The sequence below is a fragment of the Crinia signifera genome, chromosome 6 (genome assembly GCF_055691185.1).
Source record: "Crinia signifera chromosome 6, ASM5569118v1, whole genome shotgun sequence".
Lineage (NCBI taxonomy): Eukaryota > Metazoa > Chordata > Amphibia > Anura > Myobatrachidae > Crinia > Crinia signifera.
In genome coordinates, this window is record NC_139222.1 from 102,775,032 (window position 1) to 102,790,370 (window position 15,339).

At 44.0% G+C, this 15,339-nt stretch overlaps 1 protein-coding gene across 3 annotated transcripts in view; it reads left to right on the top strand.

Moving 5' to 3' along the window:
* The window catches only part of MYLK2 (myosin light chain kinase 2), a 47,604-nt gene that overhangs the window by 11,274 nt on the left and 20,991 nt on the right, over positions 1-15,339 (top strand). For all 3 annotated transcript variants that reach the window (XM_083146616.1, XM_083146615.1, XM_083146617.1), the window contains exons 2-3: positions 920-1,198; positions 3,489-3,697. In XM_083146616.1, coding sequence (XP_083002742.1) covers positions 1,116-1,198; positions 3,489-3,697 — 292 coding nt within the window. In that variant the 5' untranslated portion in view covers positions 920-1,115. The remainder of the gene's footprint in view (positions 1-919; positions 1,199-3,488; positions 3,698-15,339) is intronic.

Sequence of the window (15,339 nt, forward strand, 5' to 3'; positions counted from 1 at the left end):
TTCAAGCCATAGAAATAGAGCCATTCACACGGCCAGAAATACGGCTCTGAAACGGGTAGGACACTGCTTTTTAACCATTTAACAAATACCGGTATTTGTGCACCCTGGAGCTTTCACACTGCAGCTGTAGCCGCTAAAAAAAGGCAATTTACCGTTTAAGAGCTGCAGCGTGAAAGGGGTGTTAGTATCCTGTTGTTTAACTTTCCACCTATTGTTCTTCATTGTCCTCAGATGCACAGGGCATGCTGAGACTTTAGTTACACAACAGCTTCATGCTACTTGTTTTCTACCCCTAACATGTGTATTTTTGATTTCTAACATGTTCCATTTAGAATTATGGTAGTTGGCAATTTCATTTTGGGGTTTTTCCCCTTTTTTTTGTCCCAAATGTCGACACAGTCAACATGAAAAAGTGCACTGCATGGCTCGGTGCCTCTATATGCTCGGCACACTATTATATTCTCCCTCTATGCCCTCTATGTCCTAGTGTATGGTAGGGCATGAAATTCCTCCTGTCGGCACATGTCGGCTTAAATAGAAAGGGAAAAACTCATGTTGATCTTTTGACTGTCGACCTTCCCATTGTTGATCTAATGCTTGTGTCGACTTTTTGACCCTGTCGACCCTATCCATGTCAACCTAAGGCCTGTCAACCTTCAGTGGTCAACCCAATGTGTGTTGACCTTAATAGTGGCTACCTAATGACCTTATACCAACCAGGTTTATGGACAGGTGACTTATGTAATTTGTACCTCAGTCATCTTGAGCATATAATCTGTGCATAAACAGGGATAGCCATAAAACCTGGACTGTTGTGCTTTGAGGACCGCAGTTGAAGGCCGCTGCTGACAGTTATGCAGGTGTGTAAATGTTTACAAGATAACAACATGAAAACCTGCAAATAACCTGTTTCTTTCAGGGATCACAGTGGACACAGCCTGGATTGACTCTAGACAACACATTACTCCTGAGGCTTCCACTAGAACAGGAAGGATCAGAAATGGGCTACGGAGGTCCCCTGTGATGTAGAGACAAACAGCCAATACACTTAGCATCTGCTGATAACAGTAGGGAGCAGATAAGTCCCTATCTGAGGCCTTTCGTAGACTGTGTGTATGAATTCTGACTCTAGCATTGCGAATAATGAAGGGGAGGAAAAGCAAAAGAAGGATACAGCTTCGCCCTCAGGGGAAAACAGGTACCTTTTTTATATATAATTATTTGTTTTTAGAAATGTCGTTTTTATAATAAATAAGGCGCCCGATTATCGAATGACCACACAAGCGCACGTTTAGTAGTCATCTTTTCGGACAAATCCAGTGAAAGCTTTTCATCGCTGGCCGTTCACAATATGATTGACAGTAGCCGGCTGTTTTTCTGAAAGTGTCGCAGGTGGATCCCGATAATTTTCGAAGACATCAGCTCCAGCCTCGAACTCCCCAGGTTCATCGTAGCGCAGAGTAAGAATGTGACTATGCGGCCGCTGCCCATGAGGGGGGGGTTTGGACAGGGGGGAATCCATTATTCGATGGTGTGTGATTGCAAATGGATTATTATATTGTTACATTATATTGCATTCCCAAGACTATGGTGTATCCACTACGGGATAAATACTGATGACCTGTGGTCTGGTTGCCAGCATCCAGAATACCGATGCCAGTAACCCAATTGAGGGAATCCCAACCCTAACACCCCACCCCTCTTCCCACACACACATCCTAGTCCTAACCATAGCCCCCCCCCCCCGAGCCTAACCCTAACCTTTTCCTTAGTGCCTAACCCTCCCCCCTCCTTGACCTAACACTACTACTCCTCGCATATTTTCATTCGGGATGCCAGCAGTCAGTATTTTGGTGGTGGCATTCTCATCAATGCCAGCATTAGGTTGCCGACATTCTCCATGATGACGGCACGCTGGTGCCAGTCTCCTGGTGCCTTTGATCGTCTCCATGCTCGGCTTCACAATTTTTGTTTTACTTGTTCACTATAATCGGCACTGCTTGCTCCCTTTTGTTATAGGTTAATCTCCTTTCTACTTCTGATCAGCAGCCACCAGTGACTGAGGCTAAGTTACAGATAGGATGAGGGGGTCAGAGGAAGACATGGGGAAAGGGGGTCAGTGGTGTATGGAGAGGAAGGAACATACTGTATAGGGAGGAAGAAGTCAGAGTTACCCATGGGGAGGAGGGGGCGGGATCAGTGGGAGTAGGGTTACAGCCACAAATGGGGAGGCAGTTGTCATGGCATTCACAGGAATGGGAAACAGAGATACATATGAGGAGGGGCGATGATAGGTGCACAAGGGTAGTGGGGGGTGTCAGAGGCTTGCTTACTTTAAAAAAGGAAGATCACAGCTGATATATTGTATTTGTACTGCAGCCATGGAATCCTTATCAGTTGTTGGTAAATACAGAGGGTACTTGTTTCCTAGCACGGCTCCCACGATATTCAGTCGTATTGTATTAAATTTCAAATTGTATACCATTGTATATGGCATACAATGGCATACAATGCAATGCGATGCGATTTTAAATTGTATAAGCACCCTAATGGGTTTTTTCAATGTTAATTGGTCCCCCTATACGATTTTTAATTGTATAAGCACCTTAATAGGTGCTTACAATGTTAAATGCACCCCCACGCCACCGCCACTATCAACGCCAACCCGAAGCGTGGCGAGCGCAGCGAGCCCGCGAGGGGCTGCGGTACGCGTCCTCCGACCTTTTCATACACCCACTGTCCACATCGGCGTGGAGTTGATTTTATATAGTGAGGCGAGCGAAGCGAGCCACCGAGCCCGAAGAGTGGCGAGCGCAGCGCGGCCCGCGCATTACTTCACATGTATTCCGCGTCCCCTCGCAGGGCTCGCTGCGCTCGCCACGCTTCAGGCTCGGTGGCTCGCTGCGCTCGCCACACTATATAGTATCAACTCCACGCCGACGTGGATAGTGGGGGTATGAAAAGGGTGGAGGACGCGTACCGCCGCCCCTCGCAGGCTCGCTGCGCTCGCCACGCTTCGGGTTGGCATTGATAGTACGGGTGGCGTGGGGGTGCTTTTAACATTGTAAGCACCTATTACGGTGCTTATATAATTATTTATTTAATAGGGGGCACATTTAACATTGAAAACACCCATTAGGGTGCTTATACAATTTAAAATCGTATACCATTGTATATGCCATACAATGGCATACAATTCGATGGTATACAATTTAAAATTGTATAACATCGGCTAACATCGCATCGCATACCAACGTATGCCTTATGGTATGGTATGCGATGGGCGCCGTGCTAGGAAACAAGTACCATACAGAGATACAGAAACCTCACAGGCTTCTCTCATTGGGTTAATGACTGTAGTTATTGTGAATATAGGGAATGACACATTTAGTAGTATGGTAGGAGTTGGGAAGGTGATTGCACAGCATACCGTACTGTAGAAGTACCTTTTTTTTAATGTATTGACACTTTCTCTATATTCACACTAGCTCTAACAATACAACAAGCATGAATGATGGATGTCCAGGCAAAAACAACGGCCAGCCAACAGATGTCCTGCGAATTAAATCCAATCTAAAACTAGATACTGCAAACAATGTGCGGTTCAGTGAAACAGATCTGCTTAGTCCTGGTGTGTTGGGGAGAGAACCACAAAGCCCAATTGTCATCATTGGAGAGGATGTTTTTCAAATAATAGGTAAGGAGTAAAATTGAAGGTGATTAATTTTTTTTTTTTTAAAGTACAGTGTATTGCCATATCTGTGTTAAAAAATACCGTGGCTATGTATACCAGTTGACCTACATGTTAAAACAAATCTGACTTTTGCGCCTTTTGTACCAACAAACGCACATTTGTTTCTGTTTATACTTTTATGATCACGGTATTTAGCTCGCTCGGCATCTGCTATAGTTTACTAAGGAGTTCTACTTGCATCTTTTTTGTAGCTGATTATTCCCAATAATCACTGTGACTCCAGTGTTACTGTAACAGTGCAGATTGTGACCTGAATCCAAAACATCTTGCAGTTTTTATGCATGAATTCAGGTTGGCTGAATCCAACTAAAATTCTACTGACTGTTTCGAAAAGCAATTGGATCTCCTGCACTCCTGGCTCCCTTATTTACATGCATACCCTCCAACTGTACCTTTTTGGCAGGTAACTAACTGCCCATTGTAAGTATGGGAAAGGGCACATGGCTATGCCCCTTTACACGTGGCCTTGCCCCTTTCCAAATTTGTACCGGTTTTTGCTCTTCAGATTTTAAAGGGTATGGGCACACAGCTGGCCGTGAGGGCTTCTGAGGTATCTGAGATGTAGGAAACTTAAAGGCCGCCAACCAGTAGTGCAGTGGTTTCCAACCTCAGTCCTCATGACCCCCCCCCCCCCACAGTGCACGTTTTCCAGGTCTCCACACAGAATCACAGGTGAAATAATTATCTTTTAAAATGTGTCAGTGAATAATGAGTGCACCTGTTCATCTGCTAGGTGACCTGGAAAACATGCACTGTGAGGGGGGTCCTGAGGACCGAGGTTTAGAACTACTGCACTAGTGCGTTATAGCCTGTTTTCATGCTATTCCGATGCATTGCTGCTATGGATTGCATGAAAACTGATACATCGCATGTCCTTTTCCAGCGATTGCGATGACAGGCACGCTCCCATGCTCCTTGCATCTCATTCGCAGATCAGACAGGCTGCCATGAATATTTCTCACAATCGCACATGAATAGTTGCACATCATAGTGCATTTGTACACCTGCGATCGCATGTGATTACTTGGAGGAAAGTTTATATATGGTAATAGCCCATCCCACCTGATGAATCGCATGTGTACATCGCAGGTAAAAAAATTCCTTTAAGATTTAACACATGAAATGGATCACAGTAGGATAGGTTGCATGTGGTAAATGTGATGTAAAATAACCACGCAAGTAGCAAATCGCAATCAAAGCCCTCCCGGGAAGGTCCTGCCCAAATTGCAAGGAAAACGCATCAAACTTTTTGCTGAGAGACATCTAACTAGTGCAGTGGTTTCCAACCTGGGGTACTAGTAACCCTGGGGGTACTCTGCAGACCAGTTGGGGGTACTTGGAAATAATATTGGTAATGGCGGAAGAAGAAAACGTCTTCCAATGGCAAAAGAAGTCTACCATTGACATGGAAACAAGCCACGTTGTGTCATTTCCAGTTCCATCTGCAGCGTCATCAGCGTCTCCTCGTGCTTTTGCCCAACCAGCAATTCACTGAGAGCTACCTGTGAACATCTGCCCCATGCTGACATAGGTGAAAGAAGCATTAATCCTACAGGCGTTAGTGGGAACTCTGGAGACAATACACAGCCAGCGGCCAGACAAAGACGGACCTGATTCCTGACCATATACTAGTCCACGGCTACTCCTTAATATTAGGACACGCATACTGCTCACTTCCACTCATGAGTACTGTGGAAATGTCAAATTGAGAGGAGGGGTACTTATAAATGAAAAGCCTAATCAAGGGGTACGGGAGAGAAAAAAGGTTGGGAACCACTGCACTAGTAAATGGGGGCCTTTACATTCGCCACATAGTACTAGTGGAATATATGTATCATTTGCAGGTGGATACTTGTCAGTCACTAGTGGATGGGAGCCCTTACATTCTCCACATAAGACTAGTGGAATATATGTATCATTTGCAGGTGGATACTTGTCAGTCACTAGTGGATGGGTTCCTTTGCATTCAGCACAGTCAGACTCAGGAGCCAGCTCTCAATAAGCAGTTCCCTGAATCTGTGAAGTACCTCTTGTAAGTAAGTGCAGCACGGGGAGGGAGTCAGCCGCTGTCACCAGAAGGGGCAGTTCCACGAGCAGCAGAGCATAAGGGGGATCACTAATCAAAGACTTTATGGAATATTTTTGTGGAGGGGGGGGGGCAGGATAGAAGTCATTAACCCCTTCAGTGGTGGGTTTTTTTTTTTGGGAGCGCTCCCCACTGGGCGAGTTTTTTATGGGGAGCGCTCCCTTTAAAAAACCCACCACCGCCTACCTGGGTCCGGGCAGCGCCGCTGAACTGTCACTCAGCAGCTGCCCGAACCTGCACCCCCCCAGCACTGCGTCCCTTTCCCCGGCAGCTGGCTTGTCATAAGCTGGCGCTGGGGACTTCATACAAAACCCGGAGGGGAGGGGGGAGGAGGAGGGAGCCAGAGGCGCCGCAGAGGGGAGGAAGCCGGGAAGCACTGAAGCTGCCTGAGTTCAGTGAGTGAACTCAGCAGCGCTGCCCGGCTGTAAACAGTTGCAATCCCGAGAATATTCCGGGCTTGCCAGACTGGGCACTGAGGCACAGCCCGGAAAATTCTCGGGATTGCCACTGAAGGGGTTATATAGAAACCCCGCTGCCTCCCTCTTCTATCTCCATCACCTACTGCCTTTTTGTCACATTAGCGGTCACTTTACTTGTTTTGTATCTTTGCAATGCTTCTGTGCATCTGCTGACCACACATGTGGCGGCCATTGTGCTGTAACCGTGTAATCATTTTTTATTGTCTGACAGAGTCCAAGAGCAAAATAGTTTGAGTACCCCTGCTTTAACATAATGAGTGCAGTAGTGATTCAACGTGCATCCTACATCGCAGGACCCGCAGCACACACACCATGAGCAAGGTACCGAATAACAGTACTTTGCTCGTAATGTTGCAGATGCTTTGGAATCAGAGTGTGCATCTGCATCTTCACTTTTATCTTTCTGCCATTACCTGTAGATTATAATGTGTATGGTTATTAATGCACATAGCATGCCACTTTACAACTCCAAATATAACTGCTATAGCATTACCGTATATGGGGAGTTTACTTTCTATGCTTATAATAAATGGCCAGCTAATATCTCCTTGTACCAGTCTCAGGCCGGCTCAATTTGCATTTCCATTTGGACTATTACCTGGTACTTGTATTGTTTCGCAGTATCATGTGTGCAGCCAGGCTTAAGTGTTACAAAATATACATTTAACAGTAGCATAGGGAAGGAATATAAGCAGGTATTTGCTGTCTGATAGGAAAACAGACCTATAATTAGGCTTACAGTACTGTCCCTTTAAACCACAACACTAATCAATTACACAGGTTCTGTGGCTGGATGACTTCAAGGCGGTATATCACCTGGTTTTAGTCAGCCACAGAACCTGTGTAATTCATGAGTGTCCTACTTCAAGGGGGTGGTAGGGTTACCTATATTTATTTATTTACAGTTTCTTATATAGCGCAACAGATTCCGTTGCGCTTTACAATAGTAGACAGTGATAAGACAAACTGGGTAACAACAGACAGACTTGGAGGTAGGAGGAACCTATGTGTGATCTGTACTTTTGATCAGGAGAGCTCAGCTGCTGTACATCTGAGGGAATAAAGAGAGTATGAAAAGCAATTGGTTTTTAATTTTGCAGTTTATTTAAGCCACATTCGGGGGGTGATTGAGATGTAAAACCAGCCCAGCGAATTTCTGGAAGCATCCCTCATGGAACTAGGGTTTGTTTAGGGGTGGGATCTGTTGAAGCGTCGGGATCCCTCATTAGGATCCGGATGACCCACAATATCTTGCTAGACTCCAAAAGTTAGACAGTCAATAGTTCGATATTGATAAAAGGTCCTGGTGTCCTGGGCGGATTGGTTATTTAAAATGGCCCTGGCAAAACTTCCAAAACGTGGTCCTTTTCCACGCCCACATCACCAGCCTGCCACCTTCTACTTCCTTGTGCACCCCACTGGCATGCCGCCCCCTTACACACCCACACCACCAGTCTGTCACTCTTTACCCTCTCCTGGCCATGGGCGGGCCCGATAAAGTACAAGAGAACACGTAACTTTACACTTTGTCAAAACCATGTTGCATAGCAATACTGCTCTTCAGATAAGCACATTTTACTTATAATTAAACTGAATACAGTCTTACTGTGCTTGTATGCTTTATTATCTAGCTTCTCCAGTTAATGTAACTAAAGGTGGTAACTTTTACTAGTTTTGTGCAATACAAATGGCAGTTCTGAGTCAGGCATGGCAACTAGGGAACAAGCACAAGTGCTAGGGCTTATTGTTCTGTTGTCATCAGGTAAGTAGCTGCTGTTGGCTGGGGGAAAGATTAATAGCTTGGTTTTTGAAAGATTGAGCTTCAGATGGCAATAGGGCATCCAAGATGAAATGCCAGAAAGACATTCAGTAACGCGGTCTAGCACAGATGATGAAAGATCCAGAGAGGAAAAATGTATTTGGGTGTAAACCACATAGAGCTGATACTGAAACCAAAAGGAGCTTATTACTTTTCTAAAAGCAATGCAGAACAGAGGGCCTCGTACTGGTCTATGTGGTGCATCTAGGGTAGGATGACAAATAGCTGTACCGGAGGTGCCGCAGAGGGGAGGGAGCCGGGCAGCGATGAAGCTGCCTGAGTTCAGTGAGTGAACTCAGCAGCGCTGCCCGGCTGTAAACAGTGGCAATCCCGAGAATTTTCCGGGCTTGCCAGACTGGGCACTGAGGCACAGCCCGGAAATTTTTTGGGATTGCCACTGAAGGGGTTAAATCGAAACCCCGCTGCCTCCCTCTTCTATCTCCATCACCTACTGCCTTTTTGTCACATTAGCGGCCACTTTACTTGTTTTGTGCCTTTGCAATGCTTCTGTGCACCTGCTGACCACACATGTGGCGGCCATTGTGCTGTAACTTGCTGGAGTCGTGTAATCATTTTTTATTGTCTGACAGAGTCCAAGAGCAAAATAGTTTGAGAACCCCTGCTCTAACATAATGAGTGCAGTAGTGATCCAACGTGCATCCTACATCGCAGGACCCGCAGCACACACACACCATGAGCAAGGTACCGAACAACAGTACTTTGCTCGTAATGTTGCCGGTGCTTTGGATCTGCATCTTCACTTTTATCTTTCTGCCATTACCTGTAGATTATAATGTGTATGGTTATTAATGCACATAGCATGCCACTTTACAACTCCAAATATAACTGCTATAGCATTACCGTATATGGGGAATTTACTTTCTATGCTTATAATAAATGGCCAGCTAATATCTCCTTGTACCAGTCTCAGGCCGGCTCAATTTGCATTTCCATTTGGACTATTACCTGGTACTTGTATTGTTTCGCAGTATCATGTGTGCAGCCAGGCTTAAGTGTTACAAAATATACATTTAACAGTAGCATAGGGAAGTAATATAAGCAGGTATTTGTTGTCTGATAGGAAAACAGACCTATAATTAGGCTTACTGTACTGTCCCTTTAAACCACAACACTAATCAATTACACAGGTTCTGTGGCTGGATGACTTCAAGGCGGTATATCACCTGGTTTTAGTCAGCCACAGAACCTGTGTAATTCATGAGTGTCCTACTTCAAGGGGGTGGTAGAGTTACCTATATTAAACCTATGTGTGATCTGTACTTTTGATCAGGAGAGCTCAGCTGCTGTACATCTGAGGGAATAAAGAGAGTATGAAAAGCAATTGGTTTTTAATTTTGTAGTTTATTTAAGCCACATTCAGGGGGGTGATTGAGATGTAAAACCAGCCCAGCGAATTTCTGGAAGCATCCCTCATGGAACTAGAGTTTGTTTAGGGGTGGGATCTGTTGAAGCGTCGGGATCCCTCATTAGGATCCGGATGACCCACAATATCTTGCTAGACTCCAAAAGTTAGACAGTCAATAGTTCGATATTGATAAAAGGTCCTGGTGTCATGGGCAGATTGGTTATTTAAAATGGCCCTGGCAAAACTTCCAAAACGTTGTCCTTTTCCACGCCCACATCACCAGCCTGCCACCTTCTACTTCCTTGTGCACCCCACTGGCATGCTGCCCCCTTACACACCCACACCACCAGTCTGTCACTCTTTACCCTCTCCTGGCCATGGGTGGGCCCGATAAAGTACAAGAGAACACGTAACTTTACACTTTGTCAAAACCATGTTGCATAGCAATAGAGCTCTTCAGATAAGCACATTTTACTTATAATTAAACTGAATACAGTCTTACTGTGCTTGTATGCTTTATTATCTAGCTTCTCCAGTTAATGTAACTAAAGGTGGTAACTTTTACTAGTTTTGTGCAATACAAATGGCAGTTCTGAGTCAGGCATGGCAACTAGGGAACAAGCACAAGTGCTAGGGCTTATTGTTCTGTTGTCATCAGGTAAGTAGCTGCTGTTGGCTGGGGGAAAGATTAATAGCTTGGTTTTTGAAAGATTGAGCTTCAGATGGCAATAGGGCATCCAAGATGAAATGCCAGAAAGACATTCAGTAACGCGGTCTAGCACAGATGATGAAAGATCCAGAGAGGAAAAATTTATTTGGGTGTAAGCCACATAGAGCTGATACTGAAACCAAAAGGAGCTTATTACTTTTCTAAAAGCAATGCAGAACAGAGGGCCTCGTACTGGTCTATGTGGTGCAACTAGGGTAGGAGGACAAATAGCTGTCTATGTGGTGCAACTAGGATAGGATGACAAATAGCTGTACCATCGATGGTACCCAACCCCAGTGTTCATTTTGTTGACGAAAATTTATACTAAAACTATTCATTGACAGAGGTTTTTCCGTGACTAAAATGCAACAAAACAAAAAATAGGAATTTCTTAATATTGAAAAGGAGTCAACTGAGAGGACACACTGTTAACACCATTTCAGGCCGGGTTAGGACTCAGAGGAGATGCTTTAATACAGTGTGACTGTGCAATTTGGTGGAATGTGTAGTGACATCTGCATTACTAAACATATACAGAAAGGTTTACAAAGTATTCAAGGGAATGGTAGAGAAATGGGTACTTGTTTCCTAGCACGGTGCCCATCGCATCGTATACCATAAGCCTTACAATGGTATGGTATGCGATGCGACGCGATGGCACCCGATCTTATACAACTTAAAATCGTATACCATTGTATATGGCATACAATGCGATGGGATACGATTTTAAATTGTATAAGCACCCTAATGGGTGCTTTCAATGTGAAATGGCCCCCCCTATAAGATTATTAATTGTATAAGTACCGTAATGGGTGCTTACAATGTTAAAATTACCCCCACGCCACCCCCAGTAGGCGTCGGCGTGGAGTTGATTTTAGATAGTGTGGCGAGTGCAGCGTACCACCGAGCCCGAAACGTGGCGAGCGCACGTGGAATACATGTAAAGTAATACGCATACTCTCATGGGGCTCGCTGCGCTCGCCACACTTCAGGCTCGGTGGCTTGCTGCGCTCGCCACACTATATAAAATCAACTCCACGCCGATGTGGATACTGGGGGTATGAAAAGGTAGGAGGACGCGTTCCGCTACCCATGTTGCTGTCCATCAGGCTGACGACTTTTCTAATCTCATTCAGTGATTCAAGGAGTCTGAAAAGTCTGTATAGTTGTCTGTTACTGCAGACTCCTCCCATCATTTTGTGCCTCCACAATGCTGCCATGTATGTGCTGTCTGCTGACTACACATCTGATGCGATGACCTTCTGCAGTAACTTGCTGGGGTCATTATTTCTATTGTCTGATGGGGTCCCAGAGCAAAATAGTTTGAGGAGCCCTGGACTAACTAAATCTTGACTAAACCATCTATGGTTTCACCCATCCCTTCTATATGACTTGCTGGGTTGGCCAGCAAGTCATATAGAAGGGATGGGTGAAACCATAGATGGTTTCTCTGTAGGGATGGCCATCATTGCCATTGCCATTGATGGTTGCCATTGATGGCAATTCTGCAACTGGCCATTGATAGTGGTTAACTATGCAATGGATGATCATCGATATTTTTACATATCGATGGTCATCCATTGTGTTTGATTGATTGTTCTGTGGGCCAATCAAAACACAGGGGCGGGCCTTTGTGGGTGTCGGGGGCAGAGCTATGCTCCTTGTCCAGGCACTTTGGAAAAAAAAAGCACCCGCTCATTAAATATTCACTGCACCGCTCATTAGATATGCACAGAGCGGGACCACTATTGGCTGGGTCCTGAATACCGTTTCAGACCCGTTCAGACTGCAAAAAAAACGAGTCTGAAATGGGTAGGACCATGCTTTTTTACCAGTTATTTTAAAACGGTAAATTCACTCTGGACCTTTCAGACCGCACATCTTACCCTTTCGAAATGGTAAAAAAAATGCAAAATACCCAGTAATATGCGGTCTGAAAGGGGCATAAGCAGCAGTAAATTACTCAGCTGATGCAATTTGTGCTTACAATGCATCAAAAGTGGTGCCCCAAAACGCCACATTTTATGCATTGTGCAGAACCGCATAGTAGCCTAAGTAAAATGTGTTTTTAAGTAAGATATACTATTATGTATTTTAGATTGAGCAAACATTAGGGGCATATCCATGCTATGTTTTACAATGGGGATTTCCCATGGTCTGACCTCAGAGTGTGGGAAATCCCCATTGTATAAATAGAAGGGACACAATGCTCCGGGCTCATTGGCGTGTTGGCTCCGTATGGAGCAAGTTATCATTTTTGTATGATTTTGTTTTCTGGACCATTGGATTGCCTACATGACCCGAAGTGTGGGGGTAATGTATTTGTTTCCAATTAAATGTTTTTATAAATTGTATGTGCGTCTGTGTGTGTTTCCCCAGCATTTTGTCTGGTGCACAATTCACATGTCCAAGGTCTACAGGTGCTAAAATGCCTTGGCTGCTACAGATATTCTGGCATATCCAAACACTTTAAATTGTCCAGAACATCCTGGGATCAATAGTGCATGCACCAGGGGTATTGGAGCTGTTTTTAGGGCTGGCTGGCACTACAGCAGGTATTTTGGTAAATGTTTGTTCTGTCGATTGATATGTATCATATAAGACATGGCTTAAAAGTATTTTTTGAATCGTTTTGCACTGAATTTTTACCAGGGCATTGGGATATTATCCCCTGGTAAGAAGACTCCAAATCCCATAACCTCTTTCATGTACGTAATTGCTTGTATTGTATTGGTTTGGAGGTGCTTCCCAAAGTCATAAATAAAGCATGAAATACCAAGAAAAATAAGACTTTTGTTGGGGGCACTGTGTTGAATCCAACACAGTGCCCCCAACAAAAGTATTATTTTTTCTTGGTATTTTCATAAGACATGGGGCTTGGTTTTAAAAACCATGAAACACGTCTATACTTCTATAGTCTTCATAATGAGACTAAGGGGAACAAGTGGTTTCCTGATGTACAACACTTTACTTTCCCCAGAAGTACACGGGCAGACGTGAGTATTTAGAGGTATGCTTGGAGAACTGAGTGTTGGCTTCTGTGTCTAATCTCAGTGGTGGGATTATTAGGGAACATGAGATAAAAAAATTGGGATTTCAATCAATTTACATAGAGTTGTATTACTTTATTTTGACGAACCCATTGTTACACACATGTCACACAAGCATGGGTGAGTGTTATATGTAACACTGTCCTTAATTGCTCTTGCACTCTGGTACCAAAAATAATATTATATTTACAACAATGGCACCCCCATCATTGTAAATATAATATTATCCTCATAGTAAATGAAACAGTAGTGTCTGTAGTGTTACATTTTAATTAGAAATTCTCTTATTCGAAATAAAGCAAATTGTAGTAATGAGAAATTTTAAACTGAAAACATATGAACCAATCAAACTGCTCCCGAGGATCACAAAATGAGTTACTGTCTCGAAAGTTAATAAATGGATAGCCAATCAAACAAGGTATCTTGTACCACTCCACCAATCTCTGACAGCCAAAGTGTATGCACTACATTTTCACATTATTTTGTTTGGGTAATAAGTAGCATTATGTATGAGGAAAGTTATCAGAAGTATAAGATGTTTGCCTAACTATACACAAATAAACTATGGACAAGTTGGAGAAACCGAATAATTTGTGGGGCTGTTAGAGATACAGGAGGTAGTCACCATTAATCTTGTTTCTTTATATAATCCCGGCTGACCCCTGTTGGGATTCCCTCCATTGGAATGCCAGTGTTGGTATTTTGAATGCCAGCATCCCCACCACTAGTTATTCGTATGTATCCCGTATTTTCCATAGCAGGTGAAGTACAAGGCAGTTGGTTTAAGGGCCATTCATATGGCCATAGTTGTTCCTCCTATTGACCATCTGGTGTCACTGCTAGTGAGACTGTTGAAGTCCTTTTAAAGATGATACAGGTTAAGTATCCCTTATTCAAATATCCATTATCCAAATAATTCCGAAAAACATAGTATCCAGAATGTACTTTTTTTTTGTTGCAATACTGGGGACATCTGTAACTGACACTACTGGGGACATCTGTAACTGACACTACTGGGGACATCTGTAACTGGCACTACTGGGGACATGATATGTAACGGGCACTACTGGGGACATCTGTAACTGGCACTACTGAGGACATGATATGTAACTGGCACTACTAGGGACATGATATGTAACTGGCACTACTGGGGACATCTGTAACTGGCACTACTGGGTACATGATATGTAACGGGCACTACTGGGGACATCTGTAACTGGCTCTACTGAGGACATGACATGTAACTGGCACTACTAGGGACATGATATGTAACTGGCACTACTAGGGACATCTGTAACTGGCACTACTGGGGACATGATATGTAACGGGCACTACTGGGGACATGATATGTAACTGGCACTACTAGGGACATCTGTAACTGGCACTACTGGGGACATGATATGTAACGGGCACTACTGGGGACATCTGTAACTGGCACAACTGAGGACATGATATGTAACTGGCACTACTGAGGACATGATATGTAACTGGCACTACTAGGGACATCTGTAACTGGCACTACTGGGGACATGATATGTAACGGGCACTACTGGGGACATCTGTAACTGGCACAACTGAAGACATGATATGTAACTGGCACTACTGAGGACATGATATGTAACTGGCACTACTAGGGACATGATATGTAACTGGCACTACTAGGGACATCTGTAACTGGCACTACTGTGGACATGATATGTAACGGGCACTACTGGGGACATCTGTAACTGGCACAACTGAGGACATGATATGTAACTTGCACTAAATATCTGCAAGAAAATGATTGCTTTGCATTTAAGGTCAGTGCCTGAGATAGTACACAAACTTTGTTTCATGTTTTAAAATTGTTTCATGCACAAATACAATATATTTGTGTGTGTTCCATGTGTTTATACTGCATAAATGCAGGATACCTCAAGATACATCATTGAAATATAAAAATATTCAGAAATACGGAATAATCCGTTATCCAAAATGCTTCTGGTCCCGAGCATCTTGGACAAGAGATACTCGACCTGTAGCTGTAAAAGTGGGACTGCAGGCTAAACATAGTTTCCCAGTTGAAGGAAATCTGTA